The following is an 18,958-nucleotide window of genomic DNA, read 5'->3' as shown; positions in this document are numbered from 1 at the left end:
GTCTGGATATTTAGGGGTCTATATATCTTCAGTGTCAAATGGCTCCACTCCAATGGGGGTGTTGCCCCAGATGTCAGGTCTCTGAGTTGTTTGGGTATGTGTGATCCAAGACATGATATTAATAGGCTTTTTGAGGGTCTGTGCCAGGGTGTGAAGACTCTTTACTGTTTGGGACTTTCTGTTCTGGGTGTGAAGTCTGTAAGCTGCTTGTGGGGGGGTCTGTGTTCAGTCCCAGGTGTGTGGTCTCTGTGTTATCTGTGGATCTGTACCACAGTATGACATCTCTGGGGATCTCCTTCCATAGTGTGAAGTCTCTAAGCTGCTTCAGGGTCTTTATCACAAGGTGTGAGTTCTTGGAACTGTTTGGGGATCTGAATCAACGCTGAGGCCTGGGACATCAAGATGATGGGAACACATCAGAAAGGTGAGGGAGGCTGTCTGCACTTGGCTGAATACCAGACTGGTCAGTGCAGGGAGAGAAGGCTTTCTGAGGGCTCTGAGGGTGGAGGTGCTTATGTTGGATTCTTCAGAAGGCAGGATAAGGGAGAAGACCCCAGTAACCAGGCCTCCCCCATTCCTGCAGACATTGTTCCCAGCCCACAAATGTGGAAAGCCCTGGGCCTGGACCTGTCTCGCCTTGAGTGACAAGATCTGACTCTTCTCAGAGGAGCAGGTGAGGACTCAGGTAAATTAGGAGGCCCTTGCTATGCAGACTCCAGGAGCTAGCTCTGTGGGGAGGGTCAACTCTGTGAGGAAAGCTATGCCACAGGCAACATGCTGGTCAGAGAGGGTTTATGTGGGTGTCCACATCTGTCCACACCCTTGGTCATGCCTCCTTTACCCATCTGCCATGGCCTGAACCAACCTCCAGGTCTAAAGCTCCAGAATGGCAATGCTCTGAGGCTTTTCTCACAGTCCCCATCTCCAAAGGCTTTAAAAGATCCAATCCTAGCTATTGGACTGTTGGCCTGTGTGCCTGCTGGGGGAGGAAGAGGGGCCCGAGATCCCAACGATGATAACAAAGCTGAGTATCCACACTGCTCCAGGGTCCCGAGAGTGGGTGGAGGGGATGGTCCACCTGGGAGGGGCTAACTTTTTGCCCACAATGTCCTCCACAGGTGCCCATGGGCCCCCTTCAGCTCTTTATAGTGCCTCTTACTCTGCAGCAGTCCCCAAAATGGGGTGGGGAGGGGCTGGGATGAGGTCTCACTCCCCACCCACCACCTTTCCTGGATCTTGGGGCCCACATCCTCTGGGCCTCATTACTCCCGTATCTTTAATGGGCAAAAGGCACTTATGTGTCTCACCCATGTCTGTCCTCCTTCCCCACTCAGGCCTAGGCCCTGGACTTCTGGGTTAATCCCTAAACCCAAGTAATTTCCAATATGATTCATGTTCTTGTTGGTAAAAGGCCAGACAAGTCCTCCTCTACTGGGCTATTCTGCAGGAATCCAACCTCCCTCAGCTGGCCCGCAAACACCTGGCCCTTACTCCAGGGCTGAGGGTAGAAGGGAGATGGGCAAACAAAACATGCTTAAGGGAATAGCAAGGGATGATGTGGGGTATTGTACATTTTATTTGGGGGTGATAATGAAAAGACTCTCAAATGAGGTGATGTTTGAACAGAGCCCTGAAAAATGAGCCAAGTGCAGGGCTGTGTAAAGGGTGAACCAGACTTGGGTAGCCAGTGCAAAGGCTCTGAAACTTGACTCCCTTGGGGCAGGAATACTCTGTTCCTCTTTTGGAACCAGGCTTAAGTCCCATGGGAAAGGGCTCTGAACCACATGCCAGGATGACATTCTGAGGCCAGCAAGTGGAAACTGGGCCTTTGTTTCCTACAAAATATTCAGGGTTTGCAGTAATCCATTTCTGGATGCTGGGATGGCTGAACAGGAAGGGACAGTCTAGAGTGCATGAGGATTGATGTGGATAGAAGACTCCTTTGAGATTGGGAAAGGAGATGTGGATGGAGCATTTCACTAGTATAATATGGAGGAGGGAGATTACAAGGAAGGAATGGTCTACTGTTGGGAGGGGCTGTGCTAGACCCATAAACTGTAGTTTGGGGAGGAGGGGAATCAACACCACTCCTGGTAGAGACAAGAATCTGACAACCCTATCCTCCTGGCTTCTACTTGGGTTCTAAGCAGACACCCAGTTTCCAGCTTTGACGTTTACCTGTTCTGTGACCTCTCTCATTGTTCTTAGTCTACCTCTTCATCCTTTTGTCCACTTTGAATTGGCCTTAAGACTGAGCATCCAAGGCAGACACTGGCTCTGGGATGAGGGGAACAGAAATCAAGGACGTTCCTGGGCTCTGATTGGTCCTAGAGAACTTTCATGCCCCAGTTCTGCCCAGTTACAGAGGATTTCCAGAAGTCCTCACAAGTCTTGCTCCCTCCCTCAGATGCTGTGCTGTCGCTGGCTACTGTTCTGCACAGGTGCCTCAGTAGCTGGGCTGGTCTTCATGACTTTGGAGGCAGGTCTTTGGTGCTGGAGTGTGCATACATTTTGGAGTTATCTTTGACTTCTTCCTGCTCCCTTACCGCTGGAGGGATCAGCCAACTCAGTCAACTGTACACATGCCCTGGTGATTGGAGCTGACCTCATGTGAGCTTCTACAGTCATATGTTCCCCCATTCACCCCCTAAACTGAGTCACAAGCCCAGCAGGCACTTCTTCCTCTAGTCAGTCATCCCTGAAGTACATTCATGCATTCAACCATTCTCTTCTTCACTTGAAGCAAAAATTGGATTTGGATTTTAGGTGAACTTCATAGAGGTCATGTCATTAAACAGGAATCTTGCCCTGGTGGAGGAAGCATAGCAGGGGGTGCAGGGTTCCTAACCTCAGGGCACAGAACCAGGAGAGCTAGCTTGGAACAGTTGGGTGCAATGTGAGTGAGAGATGTGAGAATGTGAGGGAGAGGGCAAGAGGGATAAGAAGGTAAGAGGGAGGGAGGAAGAAACAATAAAAGCAGAAAAGAGAAGTAGAGAGACATCAGAATAAAAGTTCACACTTATGGATGCTTAATATGGTCCAGACATTGCTTTTAGTGCAGCAAAAGCCTAGAAGGAAATGAAGGGGATCAGGGTAAGCCATCTCCAAATATGCAACTTCGGCATAAGAATTATTTTGAGCTGAAAGACTTGGAATTCCTGAAATCACTTATCTACTTAAAAGCCTTTCTAAAGGACTTGAAAGAACTCAATTATCATAAATACTCTTCCTGGGAGCAAATCTTCTCTTCTCTTCTGAAGATAAGTTGGTACTATATCCAAATAGACATTGTTGTTAAGACTATTATGTGAAAATGAATAAAGGAAACCTAATTTGAAATGGAGTTGGGAAGCAATAAAGGGAGGGTCCCACTCAGGTATGACTTGTTGTAGCTTTCTTTATGTATTCCAACAGGGAGAAGGAAGACTTTCTCCTTGTCCAGCAACAACCCAGCCAATGAGAAACCACCACAACTCAGCCAATGAGAAGCAGCCACAACCTCAAAGTCTCACCCTTCTCCAACGAACATTCATTCAAAACAACCCTTCCCAACACCCTCCTTTCTTCTGTAAAAAGCAAGCCCCTCTCCTTTGTTCTTGGACCTGCCTATGGTTCATCACAGTTTGCATGCCCTGAATTGCAATTTCTCTGCTATTCCTGAAAAAGAGTCATTTTTGCTGGTTAAATCACTGGCTATTTTATTTTTAAGGCTGACAATTAAATCTCCCATTTATTCTACCAAGGACCCATTTAACTTTCCAAAAAGTCATTTGCTTTTCCCTAAGAACCCTTTCTCCACTTCCTTTTGCCTTACTAAGTTAAGTATATAGACGCCAAATTCTAGCCACCTCTTTGAGTTACTCATCACTGAAAGCTCCCAAGTATATAGGATGCATGTGTTAATAACTTCTGTTTGTTTTTCTCTTGTTAATCTGCCTTTTATCAGTCTAATTTGCAGGAACCAAGGCAAAGAACCTAAGAGGGCAGAGACAGAAAGTTTTTCTTCCTCTTACAGAAACTATAGGATACATTAAGTGGTATTCTTGAGTGTGAAATTCTGGGTAATTTTCCAATAAGTAACTTTTTCCTTCTTTTATTATTTACTTGCATTTTCCTAGTTCACATTAATCATTTTTCATTTTGTTTATAATTTTATTTATTTTTATTTTTTGTACACAGCCTAGTTTTAATGAGTTTAGCATAAGTCTATTCCCACAGGCTTCCACACGTAAGTTTACAAACACTTACATCTTAATGAATGAAGATGTAACTTGAAAGATGCATTATACACAGGGTAATTTCAAGGCTTCAGCTCAGGGCTATTCACATATGCTTCCACACTAGTGTTTACAAACACTTTTATCTAAAAGAAGGAAGATGTTACTTGAAAGACTTTTTATACATAGTGTAATTTCAATGACTTAAGCATATGGCTAATTCCATATGCTTCTACCATTTTGTTTATAAGTAAAAAAATGATTTTTCTAAAGGCTCATTTTCCTAGCTCTCTAGCTGTACCAGGGTAGTAAATGTTTTGATATCTTTGTCAGGTTAGAAATCAGTGAGTGAGCAGGGGTAGTATTTATAGCAAAAGGAAGATCTGAGATGCAGTATTGACTGCTGGTATGGGGAAGGATTGCAGAGGGGACAGAAGGTCAGCAAAAGTCTGTAAGTGTTCTGGAAAATGCCAAGGCAATACAGGCAAAACGCAGGTCCCTAAGAAGAGGCTGTGCATTGTCAAGATAAGTTTCTTTATTAAGGCTTCCTAGACTTTTTCCCAGTTTTGGTTCTAGTGGCTCATTTGATTAGGTCACAGTATGCACAGGCAGTACTATTTGTGAGCAATGCCAGGATTGTGGGTTTAAGCCTCATCTACAGCTCTTTTTACTTTCTGAGCAATTCTGAGGATGTGATCACTTGAATCACTTTTCTTGCTTTCTGGAAGGCCGTAGATTGACAAAGGAAAAAAATAGGAAATCAATACATAGTGAAATAGTCCCAACTTCTCCCCCAACACCACTTGTAAAGCCCTAAGTAGAAAGTGCAAAGTACCAGTTGTTGTTGTGGTGTGTTATGAATTACAGGTTTCAATATGATCACTCTAAAAAGAAACATGGAAGTGAAAGCAAATTATTAAGGGGAAAATAAACTATAAGAGAGTTAGAAGACTAGGGGCGCCTGAGTGGCTCAGTCGTTAGGCCTCTGCCTTTGGCTCAGGTTATGATCCCAGTGTCCTGGGATCAAGCCCCACATCGGGCTCCCTGCTCAGCGGGAAGCCTGCTTCTCCCTCTCCCACTCCCCCTGCTTGTGTTCCCTCTCTCACCATCTCTCTCTGTCAAATGAATAAATAAAGTCTTTAAAAAGAAGAGAGAGAGTTACTAGACTATTTTGTTACTAGAGTTACTAGAGTTACTAGACTATTTTTGTTACTTACTAGAGTTACTAGACTAATTTGCCAAAGGGAGAGATAGTGACAGATGCTTTGGACTAAGTGGATGTAGTGAACATGGAAGGAATTGGGCACATTAGACAGGTATTTGGGAAGTAAAATGGACTGAACTCAGCAAGGATTTGGACTTGGGGTGAAAAAGAAGTAGGTGTAAAATGTTGAGAGCAGGTTTCTGTGTTGGGAAATAAAATGGGTAATGGTACCATTGATTGATATGGATCATATGAGGACTACTTTGTAAAAAATTACAAAATAGAAATTTTTCTCAAAGGGCTCATGGTCTAAATAGAAGTCAGGATGAGGGATTTCTCTCACGATCTATAGTTACTTGTCCCTGTGAGTTTGAGACCCTGTTCCTCTATGCTCCTCATATCCCCAATCTCACACAGCCCTGTAGTGCCAGTATTGTTTTCAGTATATGTCTTTCCTTTAGAAATATGTACACAGAACATACATGAATATAGTCTAATGGAGAAGCTTCAAATGATATCTAAATATATGGACTACATTAGGCTATTACCATCTACCCATTCTTCCCCACCTCACAGGTGACAAGTGGGGTCAGTTAAAGGTGTTTTATTCCAGACATTTTCTCTGCTCTCACACATCACACATGCACACACACACACACACACACACACACACACACACACACACAAACAAGGTCCCACCAGGAGCATTACCCACTTGCATCCCATTAATAATATGTCATGGAGAAATCCTGGCCAGTACTGATCAATCCCCCTCATTCTGTTTTGCAGCTCGCTTGTCCTCCATGGTATAACATGAACACTCATCACTCATTTACCTTCCCATGTATGCTGTTGGCTATTAATAGACATTTAATGTTTTTACCAGTTGTTTTCTCCTTCTGTCTTGTGCACATAGGTCTATGTGTGAGGTGGTTTATTATACATTCTTACAAGTAGGATCGCTTGGTCAAAGAGTTTCATCATTCAGCAAATCCTTATTAAGCACCCCCTATGTGGCTAGGGATTATTCTAGGAGTTGGGGAAACTTTAGTGAACAACACAGACAAATATCTTTAAGGGTGGAGTGACAATTTTTAAAAAATTTTGATGAATGCTGTAACACTGTTGTCTCTCACAGGGAAGTTAATGCCTGCTTACTGCTATCCTAAATACCACTCCTGGTTTGGGGTTTCTGCAGCTGACCAAAAATATTCAAATAACCCAAAAGAAGGCAGGAAAGCAGGAAGAGAACAGATAAACAAGGAAAAAAACCCAAATAAAACAAAAATCAGAGGGGACAAACAGAACAACCTCCCTTCCCAATAACCTGATATCCCAGAACACAATCCTGTCAATTATTACATTAAATGTTACTGGTATAAGCAATGAAACATAGAGATGCACAGAGTAGATAAAAAGCAAGGCCCTACTAAATGCTACACACAAGAAACACATACTTTAAATATAAAGATACAGAGAGTTTGAAAGTAAATGAATGGAAAAAGTTATATTATACACACCAAAAAACATAATAAGGATGGAATGGATACTATAAACCAGGTAAAACAGACTTGAAAACAGTAAAAGGAAAATGTCATAATGATGAATGGATAGTTCCTTAGAAAGATATAACAATTATAAATATGTATGTACCGAATAATAGAGCCTCAATATACATGAAGCAGAAATTGACAGAATCATAGCAGGAAATTTGAACACCCTCTTTAGTTGATGGAATGACTAGATCAAAAACAAAATCAGTGAAGACACAGAGGGGTTGAGCACTGCTATCAACCACCTTGACTTAAATGACATCTATAGAATGTTCCATCCAACAATTATGGAATATACAGTCTTTTCAAGTGCACATAGTATGTTTCACCACAGTAGACCATAGGTTGGACCTTAAGGGATATCTTGATAAATTTTAAAGGACCAAAATTATACAGAGCATATTCTATGATTACAGTTGAATTAGATCACAAGTCAATTATATGATATATTGGAAACCCCCTAAATTTGGAAAGTAAACAACATACTTTATTTTTTAAAGATTTTATTTATTTATTTGTCAGAGAGAGAGAGAGCACACAAGCAGGGGGAGTGGCAGGCAGAGGGAGAATCAGGCTCCCCGCTGAGCAAGGAGCCCGATGCGGGACTCGATCCCAGGACCCTAGGATCATGACCTGGGCTGAATGCAGAGGCGTAACCAACTGAGCCACCCAGGTATCCCTAACAGTACACTTTAAGATGATTCATGGGTCAAAGATGAAATCATGAGGGAAACTAGAAAATATTTTGAGCTGAATGACAGTGAAAGTAGAACAGATCAAAATTCATGGGATTGAATGAAAGGAATGCTTAGAGGAAAATTTATAGCTTTAAATGATAATATTAGAAAAGAAGTATGTAAAATCAGTGACCTAAGGTCTCTCATTAAGAAAGCAGAAAAAGAAGAGCAAAGTTAATCCATGGTAACTAGAAGGAAGGAAATAATAAAGAGCAGAAATAAACTTTATTGGAAGGAGACAGTAGAGAAAATGAACAAAGCCAAAAGTCAGATCTTGGAAAAGATCAACAAAATTAACAAACCTCTAGTTAGACTGAACAAGACTAGGGAGAGGAAAGAAACCACTGATGTCAGGAACATACGTTATCAACAGAGACCCTACAGACATTAAAATGGCAATAAGAAAACAGAATGAACAACTTCCACCCAACAAATTTGACAATGTAGCCAGGATGCGTGGAGGGAGAAGCTGAACTGTGATGCAGGCCCAATTACGGCCGTGGCTGACCCCTTGGCAAGCTCTTGAATGCCGATCAGAGTTATCCCAGGTTGGATCATTAGCCATCAAGGAAATTCAAATCAAAACCACACTGAGATACCACCTTACGCCAGTTAGAATGGCAAAAATAGATAAGGCAAGAAACAACAATTGTTGGAGAGGATGTGGAGAAAGGGGATCCCTCCTACATTGTTGGTGGGAATGCAAGTTGGTACAGCCACTCTGGAAAACAGTGTGGAGGTCCCTTAAAAAGTTAAAAATTGAGCTACCCTATGATCCAGCCATTGCACTACTGGGTATTTACCCCAAAGATACAGACGTAGTGAAGAGAAGGGCCATATGCGCCCCAATGTTCATAGCAGCAATGTCCACAATAGCTAAATCGTGGAAGGAGCCGAGATGCCCTTCAACAGATGACTGGATTAAGAAGTTGTGGTCCATATATACGATGGAATATTACTCAGCTATCAGAAAGAACGAGTTCTCAACATTTGCTACAACATGGACAGCACTGGAGGAGATAATGCTAAGTGAAATAAGTCAAGCAGAGAAAGACAACTATCATATGATTTCTCTCATCTATGGAACATAAGAACTAGGATGATCAGTAGGGGAAGAAAGGGATAAAGAAAGGGGGGGTAATCAGAAGGGGGAATGAAACATGAGAGACTATGGACTATGAGAAACAAACTGAGGACTTCAGAGGGGAGGGGGGCGGGGGAATGGGATAGACCGGTGATGGGTAGTAAAGAGGGCACGTATTGCATGGTGCACTGGGTGTTATACAGAACTAATGAATCATTGAGCCTTACATTGGAAACCGGGGATGTACTGTATGGTGACTAACATAATATAATAAAAAATCATTAAAAAAAAAAAAAGAGTTATCCCAGGTTGGGGCTAGACGGTCATGCCTTTATATCCCCCTATTGATCAGTCATTAAATGTAGGCCACTCAGGGAAGGAGTGTGACCTTGAGTGAAGCAGCTCTCTGCAGTTGAGACAATCCCTGAAGGGGCTGACAGTTGTCTGACGACAGCACCCCTAGCACCTGAAGGACTAAGCCCTTCATTGAAGGGGGGATCCGGGTGGTGCATCACAGTTTCCACCACAGGTCCCTTTACGAATGCTTCTTTTCAAAACAAAATCAACGCTGTTAGTAACATGACAGAATGGATTCAGGTAAAGAGAATTAAAGGCATGATGATTTATTAAAATGATGGATGGATAAATGACAGCAGTAATATCTACCACCCACTGTGGGTCAGGCATTGTGGAAGGAACCAAAAATACTGAAAGAAGATATAGTTTCTGTCCCTGCTCTCAGTGGGAGGAGGCACAGCAGACAGCGTGAAATGAAATCTCACATAAAATATGTATTATTATAATGCCACAGGAGTGAAGAAGGGTGAACAATTTACTCTGCCTTTGGCTAGAGGTGGGAGGTATGTGTGTGAGTGGGCTGCATTTCCAGAAAGGTTTTAGGTAACATTTTAGCATCTATAAGACCAAGAAAGCTTTGTACAGGATGTGGTATTTGAGGCGTACTTTAAACATAGTCCTGGTACTTTAATGCAGAGTTAGAGTACAATTTGGTTTAGAAAAATACAATATACACAAAGAGTTCTTCTAAAACAACTGCTAATGGAAGACTGTGTTACTATAAACAATATATTTTTCCTGGAAACATTTTTCCTGCCAATTATGTGCTGCATTTAAAAAACAACCATTGTAATATCTTCAGGACATTTTTCCCCTCAGAAAATATAATAGAAATCTATAACAAGCAAGGTTTATTTAAGACATTTGAATTTACAGACACTATTTTGGAAATGTGCTTATGATGTTAAAAATAAAAAAAAAGTTCCTACCACCCTTTGGCGATGTATATATAGGACCTCTCAATAGGAAATGGTACTTCGTTCAGTTACTTCAGATTCAAATCTTGGAACACAAGTCCCAAAGAATTCAGAGACCTCATACCCTGAACACAGACCCCCAAAACTTCACACTCAAAGGACCTCAAAGACTTCAGAGACTTCACATCCTGAACATCAATAACCAAATACCACACTCTACTCTCGGAGGACTAACCCTCTCAAGTTCAGGGACCTCACACCCTGAGCCTAGATGCCAAAAACCAAAACAAAACCAAAAAGTTTGGAAGCAAACCCTCAAAAAGGTCAGACTCCTCCATCCTTGAAAAGAGACCCCAAACACCTCAGACTCCAACCTTGGAACACATACCGTGAGAGTATTCTATGTCATTACAATCTGGACACAATAATCTCCGAATATCGGTGATTCAACATTTGGAACTTAGACCTTCAGTGGATGCATAGACCTCATACCCAGTATACATCCTCACAAATACCTGAGACTCCAACCTTGACACAGAACTTCAACAAGTTCAATAAACTTACTCCTTTAAAAAAATCCATATATGTCATACAAACATTAGAATAAGGCCCTACAAGACTTGTGACTATTACACCCAGAAAACAGACATAAAAGGCCTCACATCTTGGAACATAAAAGCTTAAAGATTTCACAGAATTAAAACTCTAAACACAGAATTGCAAATACATCAAATTCATTATCATATACCCTCAAAGACTCCAAACCCTTACTCTCAAAATATAGATGCACAGATACCTCAAAATCAATCCTAAAAAAATAATCTTCAAAGGGTCAGATACCTCAAGTACCTCCTGAACTTGCACCACCAAACACTTAAGACCTTGACCTGCTGACATAGACCTTCAAAGGTCAGAACCCTCACATGCTGAATATAGACTTCAGAAGCTCAGATTCAAAATTCATATCAAAGACCGTCAGCAATTTCAGAGTCCTCACACTCCAACCACGAATCCCTGAACTCACAATCCCGGATCCCCTGCAACACCAGACCAAAACCTGGCAACACAGTTCATCAAAATGTTACAGAACCTCCAACCGAGAACTCATAGCCCTATAGAACACAATCAGACTTTTGCACCAACATCCTTACAGCATGGTGTGACCTCACACTCAGATCACAGACCCCAAGATACTTCAGATCAAACTCTGGAGCATAGACAGTTAATAAGTTCGGATACCTCTTATGTCCTGATCACAGACTCCCAGAGCCCCTGATTCAAACCTTGGCACAGACCCTCAAAGACTTCAGAGTCCTTATCCCATGAATGCAGACCTCCAAGTACCTCAGATTTAAACCTTTGAACATAGATTCTTAAAGAGTTCAGAGACCTCACATCCTGAACAGGGACATCTAAACAACTCAGACAAAAAAACTTGGAACCTAGAACTTAAAAGATTTCAAGAACCTTATTCTTTGAACACAGGGCAAAAATACCTCTGAAACTTGGGATCCAAGCTTAAGATTTCAAAGACTTTACAACTTGATCACAGACCCCCAGTTACCTCAGATTTAAACTTTATACTGCAGACCCTGAAAAATTTCAGAAGGCCGCATACCCTGAACACAAACCAGCAGTTACTTCAGACTCAAACATTTGGACCGACCCTGGAAATTTTCAGAGCTGAACACATACCTCTAAATATCTGACTCAAAACATGGAATATATGCCCTTAGAGAGATCAGAGACTTCATATCCTAAACATGGACTTCCAAACACTTCAGGTAAAAAACTTGGAACAAAGACTTTCGAAAAATTCATGGACCTCACTTCCTGAACACAGACCCCCAAATACCTCAGACCAAAATGTGGGAATCAGACATTCTCAAAGTTCAAAGACCATACACCCTGAAAAGAAGTCTCTTAATTCCTAAGACTAAACCTTCAGAACAGAAGCTGAAAATCTCAGAGGCTTCAAACTCTGAATACAGACCTATAAATAACTCAGGCTGAATCTTTGGGACACAGATCCTTGGAAAGTACAGAGACCTCATGCCATGAATGCAGACCTCCAGATACATGAAACTTAAGCCTTTGGAAACAGACCCCCATAGGCTTTAGAGACCTCTCGCCCTGAACAGAGACTCCCCAAACATCTCAGACTCAAACATTAAAAGAAAGACACCAAAAGGTATGAGAGGCCTCACACTCTGATCATAGACCCACAATGACCTTAGGTTCAAACCTTACAACACAAATTTTCAAAGACTTCAGAGACCTCACACTGGGACCACAGACCACCAAATACTTTAGAGTCAAAACCTTGAGCCACAGACCTTAAAGAGTTCAGAGAAGTCGCGTCCTGAATACAGACTTCCAAACCCCTCAGAATCAAACCTTGGGACAGAGACTCAAAATTTCAGAGACCTCATACCCTGACTATGGGGCCCCAAATAACTCCAACTACATCCTTGGGACACAGAGCCTCTAAAATTTCACAGACTTCATACTCTGAAAACAGACCCCAAATACCTCATATTCAAAACTTGGGATACAGATCCTCTAAAAGTTCAAAGATTTCACATGCTGAACACAGACCTATGACTACCTCAGACTTAAATCTTTGGAAGCAGAATTTCATCGATTTCAGAGACATCTCTCACTGACAGAGACCTCCAAAAACCTCAGAGCTCAACCTTGAGACACAGACCAAAAAAGAGTTGAGGGACCTCACACCTGGTACACAGACTTTTAGTTACTTCATATTTAAATGTTGGAACAGACCCTGAAGGAATTCAGTAAACGTGAGCACAGAATCCTATCTCAGGCTCAAACTTTCAAACATATATCCTCAAGAGGTGAGAACTTTCAAACATATAACTTACAACATAAATGCGGACATTCAAACAACTCAGACAAAAATTTGGAAAACATACCCTCAGAGAATTTAAGGACTTCACTCCTTGAACTAAGACCTCAAATACCTTAGACCCAAACTTGGGACACAGACCCTCTAAAATTTCAGAGACATCATGCCTTGAATACAGACCCTCAAAGTATTCACAGAGCTTACACTCTGAGCACTACTCTGTATTAATCAGATTAAACCTTGGGACATATCTCAAAGACTTCAGAGATCTCACACTGTGAACACAGACACCCAAATCTCTCTGACTCAGACTTTGAGTCACAGACTCTCAAAGAGTTCAGAAACCTGAGACTCTGGGAGCACCTGGGTGGCTCAGTCAGTTAAGCATCTGCCTTCAGCTCAGCTCATGACCTCAGGATCCTGGGATCAAGCCCCATGTTGGGCTCCCTGCTGGCAGAGAGCCTGCTTCTCACTCTCCCTCTGCCTGCCACTCCCCCTGCTTGTGTTCTCTCTCTCTCTCTGTTGAATAAATAAATAAAATCTTTAAAAAAAAGAAATCTGAGACTCTGACTGCAGTCCCACAATTATGTCAGATTCAAACCTTGGGGCAGACCTTCAAAGAATTCAGAGAACTCAACCCTGAACATAGACCTCCTAAGTATCTCAGACTTAAATTGTGTAACCTAGCCCCTCAAAGATTTCAGAGACATTACTCTTGAACAAAGACTTCCAAACACCTCAGATAAAAAACTGGGAAATAGACTCTCAAAAATTTCAAGGCCTCACTTCTTGGTACAGACTCAAATACCTCAGACACAAATTTGGAACAGAGATCCTTTAAAATTTCAGAGAACTTACACCTTGATCAAAAAGCCCAAGTACCTCAGATTCAACTTACAACACAGACCTTCAGAATTTTAGAGATGTCATACACCGAACTCTGACCTACATGAATCAGATTCAAACCCTGAGATACAGACCTCAAAGAGTTCAGAGATCTTATACCCTGAACACAAACTCTAAATACATTACACAAAAATCTTGGTGCATAGCCACTCAAAGTGTTCAAGGGCCATACTCCTTGAGCACAGACACCAAATGCCTCAAATCTAAACACGTAACACAGATCCTGTAAAATTTTAGGGATCTCACACCTTGAATGTGAACCCCCATGTACCTCATAAACCTTATAAAGCTCATAAACCTCATTAAACATTACAAAGCTAATCTCAAAGATTTGAGAGACCTCATAACTTACACAGATAACGTATTCAGAAGCCTCACACTCTCAACACTGATACCACATAACTCAGATTCAAACCTAGGAACCCAGAAACGGTAAATATCTGGGTAAATATAATAGACGATTCTTTTCCTCCCCAGTTCTTTAAAGTATGTTTGGCACTTAAAAGTAAAATGTATAACATTGTCTGGCATTTTTTTTTTCACAATGGGTTTGCTGCCAGAACACAGGTGTCATGAAAACTACCACTAAACTTAAAGTGAGAAAGGAAAAGACTCATATCAACATCGTTGTTGGACAAATAGATTCGAACAAGTCTACCACTACTGGTCATCCAATCTACAAATGTGGTGGGATCAACAAAAGAACTATCGAAAAATTGGAGAAGGAGGCTGCTGAGATGGAAAAGGGCTCCTTCAATTATGCCTGGGTCTTGGATAAACTGAAAGCTGAATGTGAATGTGGTATCACCATTGATACCTCCCTGTGGAAATTCAAAACCAGTAAGTATTATGTGATGATCATTGATGCTCCAGGACACAGAGACTTTATCAAAAACGTGATCACAGGCACATCTCGGGCTGACTGTGCTGTCCTGATTGTTGCTGCTGGTGTTGGTGAATTTGAAGCAGGTATCTCCAAGAATGGGCAGACCTGTGAGCATGCCTTTCTGGCTTACACACTGGGTGTAAAACAACTAATTGTTGGTGTTAACAAAATGGATTCCGCTGAGCCACCCTACAGCCAGAAGAGATATGAGGAAATTGTTAAGGAAGTCGGCACCTACATTAAGAAAATTGGCTACAACCCCGACACAGTAGCATTTGTGCCACTTGCTGGTTGGAATGGTGACAAGTGCTAACGTGCCTCAGTTCGAGGATGGAAATTCACCCATAAAGATGGGAATGCCAGTGGAACCACACTGCTTGAAGCTCTGGATTGCATTCTGCCACCAACTCGTCCAACAGACAAGCCCTTGCATCTGCCTCTCCAGTATGTCTACAAAATTGGTGGTATTGGTGCTGTCCCTGTGGGCCGAGTGGACACTGGTGTTCTTAAACCTGGCATGGTGGTCACCTTTGCTCCAGTCAATGTTACAACAGAAGTAAAGTCTGTTGAAATGCACCATGAAGCTTTGAGTGAGGCTCCTCCTGGGGACAAGGTGGGGTTCACTGTCAGGAACATATCTGTCAAAGATGTTCATCGTGGCAATGTGGCTGATGAGAGCAAAAATGACCCACCAATGGAAGCAGCTGGTTTCACGGCTCAGGTGATTATCCTGAACCATCCAGGCCAAATCAGTGCTGGATATGCACCTGTGCTGGATTGTCACACAGCTCACATTGCTTGCAAGTTTGCTGAGCTGAAGGAGAAGATAAATCATCGTTCTGGAAAAAAGCTGGAAGATGGCCCCAAGTTCTTGAAGTCTGGTGATGCTGCCATCATTGATACAGTTCCTGGCAAGCCTATGTGTGTTGAGAGCTTCTCTGACTATCCTCCTCTGGGCCGTTCTGCTGTTCGTGACATGAGACAGACGGTTGCTGTGGGTGTCATCAAAGCAGTGGACGAGAAGGCAGCTGGAGCTGGCAAGGTCATCAAGTCTGCCCAGAAAGCTCAGAAGGCTAAATGAATATTATCCCCAATACCTGCCACCCCAGTCTTAATCAGCGGTGGAAGAACAGTCTCAGAACTGTTTGTGTCAATCGGCCGTTTAACTTTAATAGTAAGAGACTGGCTAATGATAACAATGCATCGTAAAACCTTCAGGAGGAAAGGAGACTGTCTTGTGCACCATTTGGGTTTTTGTGTGTGTGGCATTTAAGTTATTAGTTTTTAAACTCAGTACTTTTTAATGGAAGCAACTTGACCAAAAATCTGTCACAGAATTTTGAGACCCGTTAAAACAAACGTTTAATGAGAAAAAAAAATTTATAACATTGTCTGTAGTTTTCAACATATGTAAATGTAACCAATCAGACGACTGACTATGGCCTAAAGAGGAGATGGTGAAGAGGCCTATAAGGTGGCAAGGTTTCTACATTTGAACTGAAATGAGAAAATATTGATTCTAAGTGGAATATGAAAAGTTAAATACGTATTTTGTAATTCCTAGAGCAACCACTATCAAACTACAAGCAAAGATACAGTCACACCCACAACAGATACATTGAAATGGAATATTGAAAAGTTTTAAATAACCCAAAACAAGGCAGTAAACGTAAAACGGGAATGAGAAACAGAAGGAAAAAACAGAAAACAATAACATGGTAGGTCTAAATCCAAACATCAATGATCCATGAAATTTAAATGGCCTAACTACATCAATTAAAGGACAAAGACTGTCAAAATTAAAAACCATGTCCTAACTACATGCAAATGTAATGATATAGGTAGGATGGAAACAAAAGGATGGCTGGTTCCTGTGTGGAGATTGACAGAGTTGGAAAGAGCATCACTTCCACCCTCACAAGGAAAAACCTGGACAAACTGCAATTTAACTACTTTTCTTGAAACCATCAATGAAATGAGTTTTCTGGGAAAACAACTAACTTGAAATCTAAGGAGACAGGCACCTAGAGGAAGACATAGCACCTGAGCATTTGCTTATCTGGGACAAATGACTTCAAACGTCACATAAGCCAGTAAGAAAATTAAGGTAAACATGTTTAACAAATTGCTAAAGGCTGAGTGTGTACTACTGTGAGAGTGTGAAGTCCTAGGGGTCGCAGACCTGGGAGTTTCACACCTGCTTGCACTGTTTTCCTCTAGAATACCACCAGGCACTGGCAGGGATGTTGAGGAGAATCCTGAGAAGACTGAGGAAATGGGACAGCAGGTGCTGCTGAATGTATACAAACCAATCTTCTCAGTCTCTCATACAAAACAAAAGCCTTAATTGGTATGCTGAAAACTATCAAAATATGTTACCTAAGGTCACTGGTAAACACCCACTGCAGTTGGGAGAAAAATATGGAAACTGCCATTGAAACTCTTGCCTAGGGGCGCCTGGGTGGTTCAGTCATTAAGCGTCTGCCTTCCACTCAGGTCAGGATCCTAGGGTCCTGGGATAGACTCCTGCTCCCTGTTCAGCAGGGAGCCTGCTTCTCCTCTCCCACTCCACCTGCCTATGTTCCCTCTCTCGCCGTCTCTCTCTGTCAAATAAATAAATAAAATCTTAAAAAAAGAAAAAGAAACTCTTGCCTACCCATTCTCCCTATCTCCCCTAAGTAGCTAAAGCCTTCATCTGCAGGGGGAAGGACATCAAAGCTGTAGCCTAAGTGCAAAGGTGGAAACCTACTGCAGCTGGGAGCAGGGAAGGCTGGGAGGGGGAGTGGGGAGTAATCTCTATCCCTGGATGGTAGTAAGTGCTAGGCTCAGCGTCCCATCTGGCAGAGCGGCAGGAACACTGTGAAGGCCCCATAACCCTGAGACCCGGGTTCACAGTGCCTGCCTAATACTGAGACTTATTAAGAACATCAGGAAACATATTCCCTTCCACTCCCCACCCACCAACAAGCCTCAAATAAAAAATAAGCATGAAATACAGCTAAGAAAGCTATAAAAGACAGACTTTCTCTAGGCAACAACACAAAGGAAAGGCTCAAATCCAAGTGGGGAGATCAAAGCAAGGCCTGAGTAGAAGGACTTGAAGGCTGTTGGTGCACTGAGGGTAACCACAGCAACAATAAACTTAGTACAACTCCTTACTAGATTAAGACTAAATCTGAGCAGAAATACCCATGCTAAAACCCTAGGAGAAGTAACTGTATGTTCTCCAAACATACCAAATATTTATTGCAGTATCTAACTGTCCTATACAACATGTCAACATAGAATTCTTCTGCATACAAGAAGGCAAGAAACGCACAATCTGGAGACGAAGCAATCATCAGAGCCAAACTCGGATAGAACACAGATGATGAAAGTATCAGAGAATTTAAAATAATTGTAGTTAATATGCTAAAGGTTCTAATGGAAATGGGAGTGAGAGAGAAAGTCTTCTCTGGTGTCTCAATTAAGCCTTATTCTTAGGCAAGCACTGTGGGCGTGTGTCCTGGGGTGGGGTGCCTTCACAATGTTCCTGTCCCTTCCTCTAGGGGTAGAGCTTGTTTCCCCTGTTTGCTTCCCCCTGCAGCAGGAGTATACCCAGCTACAGCTCTGCTGCCCCGGCTCCTGAAGATGGCAGTTTTTGTTACTTAGGGAAGACAGGAAAGTAGGTCTGTGCCAAGTTTCCTTGATGACCTCCACTGCCTTCCCCTAGTTGCAGCACAATTTTTCCAGTGCCTGCAGAGTAAGTTTTTTCATTCTGTAAGGGAGATCGGGGAAATGGGTCTGGGAGGATTTTGGCAATGGCTGTTCTCTTCTTGCTAGCACCATGGGGAAACCTTTCTGGATTCTCTGTGTGAGCCTAGTGGTATTCCTGGAGGACAAGCCTCCAAGAGGGTGGGAACCCCACATGGCTGAGTTCCCTGGGAACTTTGCTTTCTCGTGCTAGGTCCCCAGGAATTCATCACAATTTTTTAATATTCATAATGGCTTCTGCCCCTGGTAAGCAAATGCTCCAGTCCTGTGTCTCCCTGCAGGTGCCTATCTCCCTCCAGATTTTGGGAAGACATTGACCCAATGACCTCAGTTCTTTGATGAGTCCAAGAAAACTCATTAATGTGTAATTTGTCCAGTTTTTCCTTTGATGGGCTAGGCAACATCTTTCTAGCTCTCCATCTCTGAACTGAACTTCTAGGTCATATGGTATGTATATATTTAGCTTTATAAGAAC

The 18,958-nt window shown here is 42.3% G+C and overlaps 2 protein-coding genes across 2 annotated transcripts in view; both read left to right on the top strand.

Annotated features, from left to right (window-relative positions):
• Positions 1-278: 278 nt before the first annotated feature.
• PAGE4 (PAGE family member 4) overlaps positions 279-18,958 on the top strand; it is a 39,139-nt gene continuing 20,459 nt past the window's right edge. Inside the window, exon 1 of the mRNA XM_040631588.1 lies at positions 279-685. The gene's annotated coding sequence lies outside the window, so the exon portion shown is untranslated. The remainder of the gene's footprint in view (positions 686-18,958) is intronic.
• On the top strand, positions 14,417-15,896 carry LOC103666476 (elongation factor 1-alpha 1-like). Its single transcript, XM_040633733.1, is given in 1 exon segment — positions 14,417-15,896. A coding segment is annotated over 1 exon segment (1,395 nt). The 3' UTR covers positions 15,812-15,896.

This window comes from Ursus maritimus (genome assembly GCF_017311325.1).
Source record: "Ursus maritimus isolate PB19 chromosome X unlocalized genomic scaffold, ASM1731132v1 scaffold_X1, whole genome shotgun sequence".
In the NCBI taxonomy this organism is placed as follows: domain Eukaryota; kingdom Metazoa; phylum Chordata; class Mammalia; order Carnivora; family Ursidae; genus Ursus; species Ursus maritimus.
Note: the sequence above shows the minus strand (reverse complement) of the source record. Positions and strands in the feature narration are given on the sequence as shown.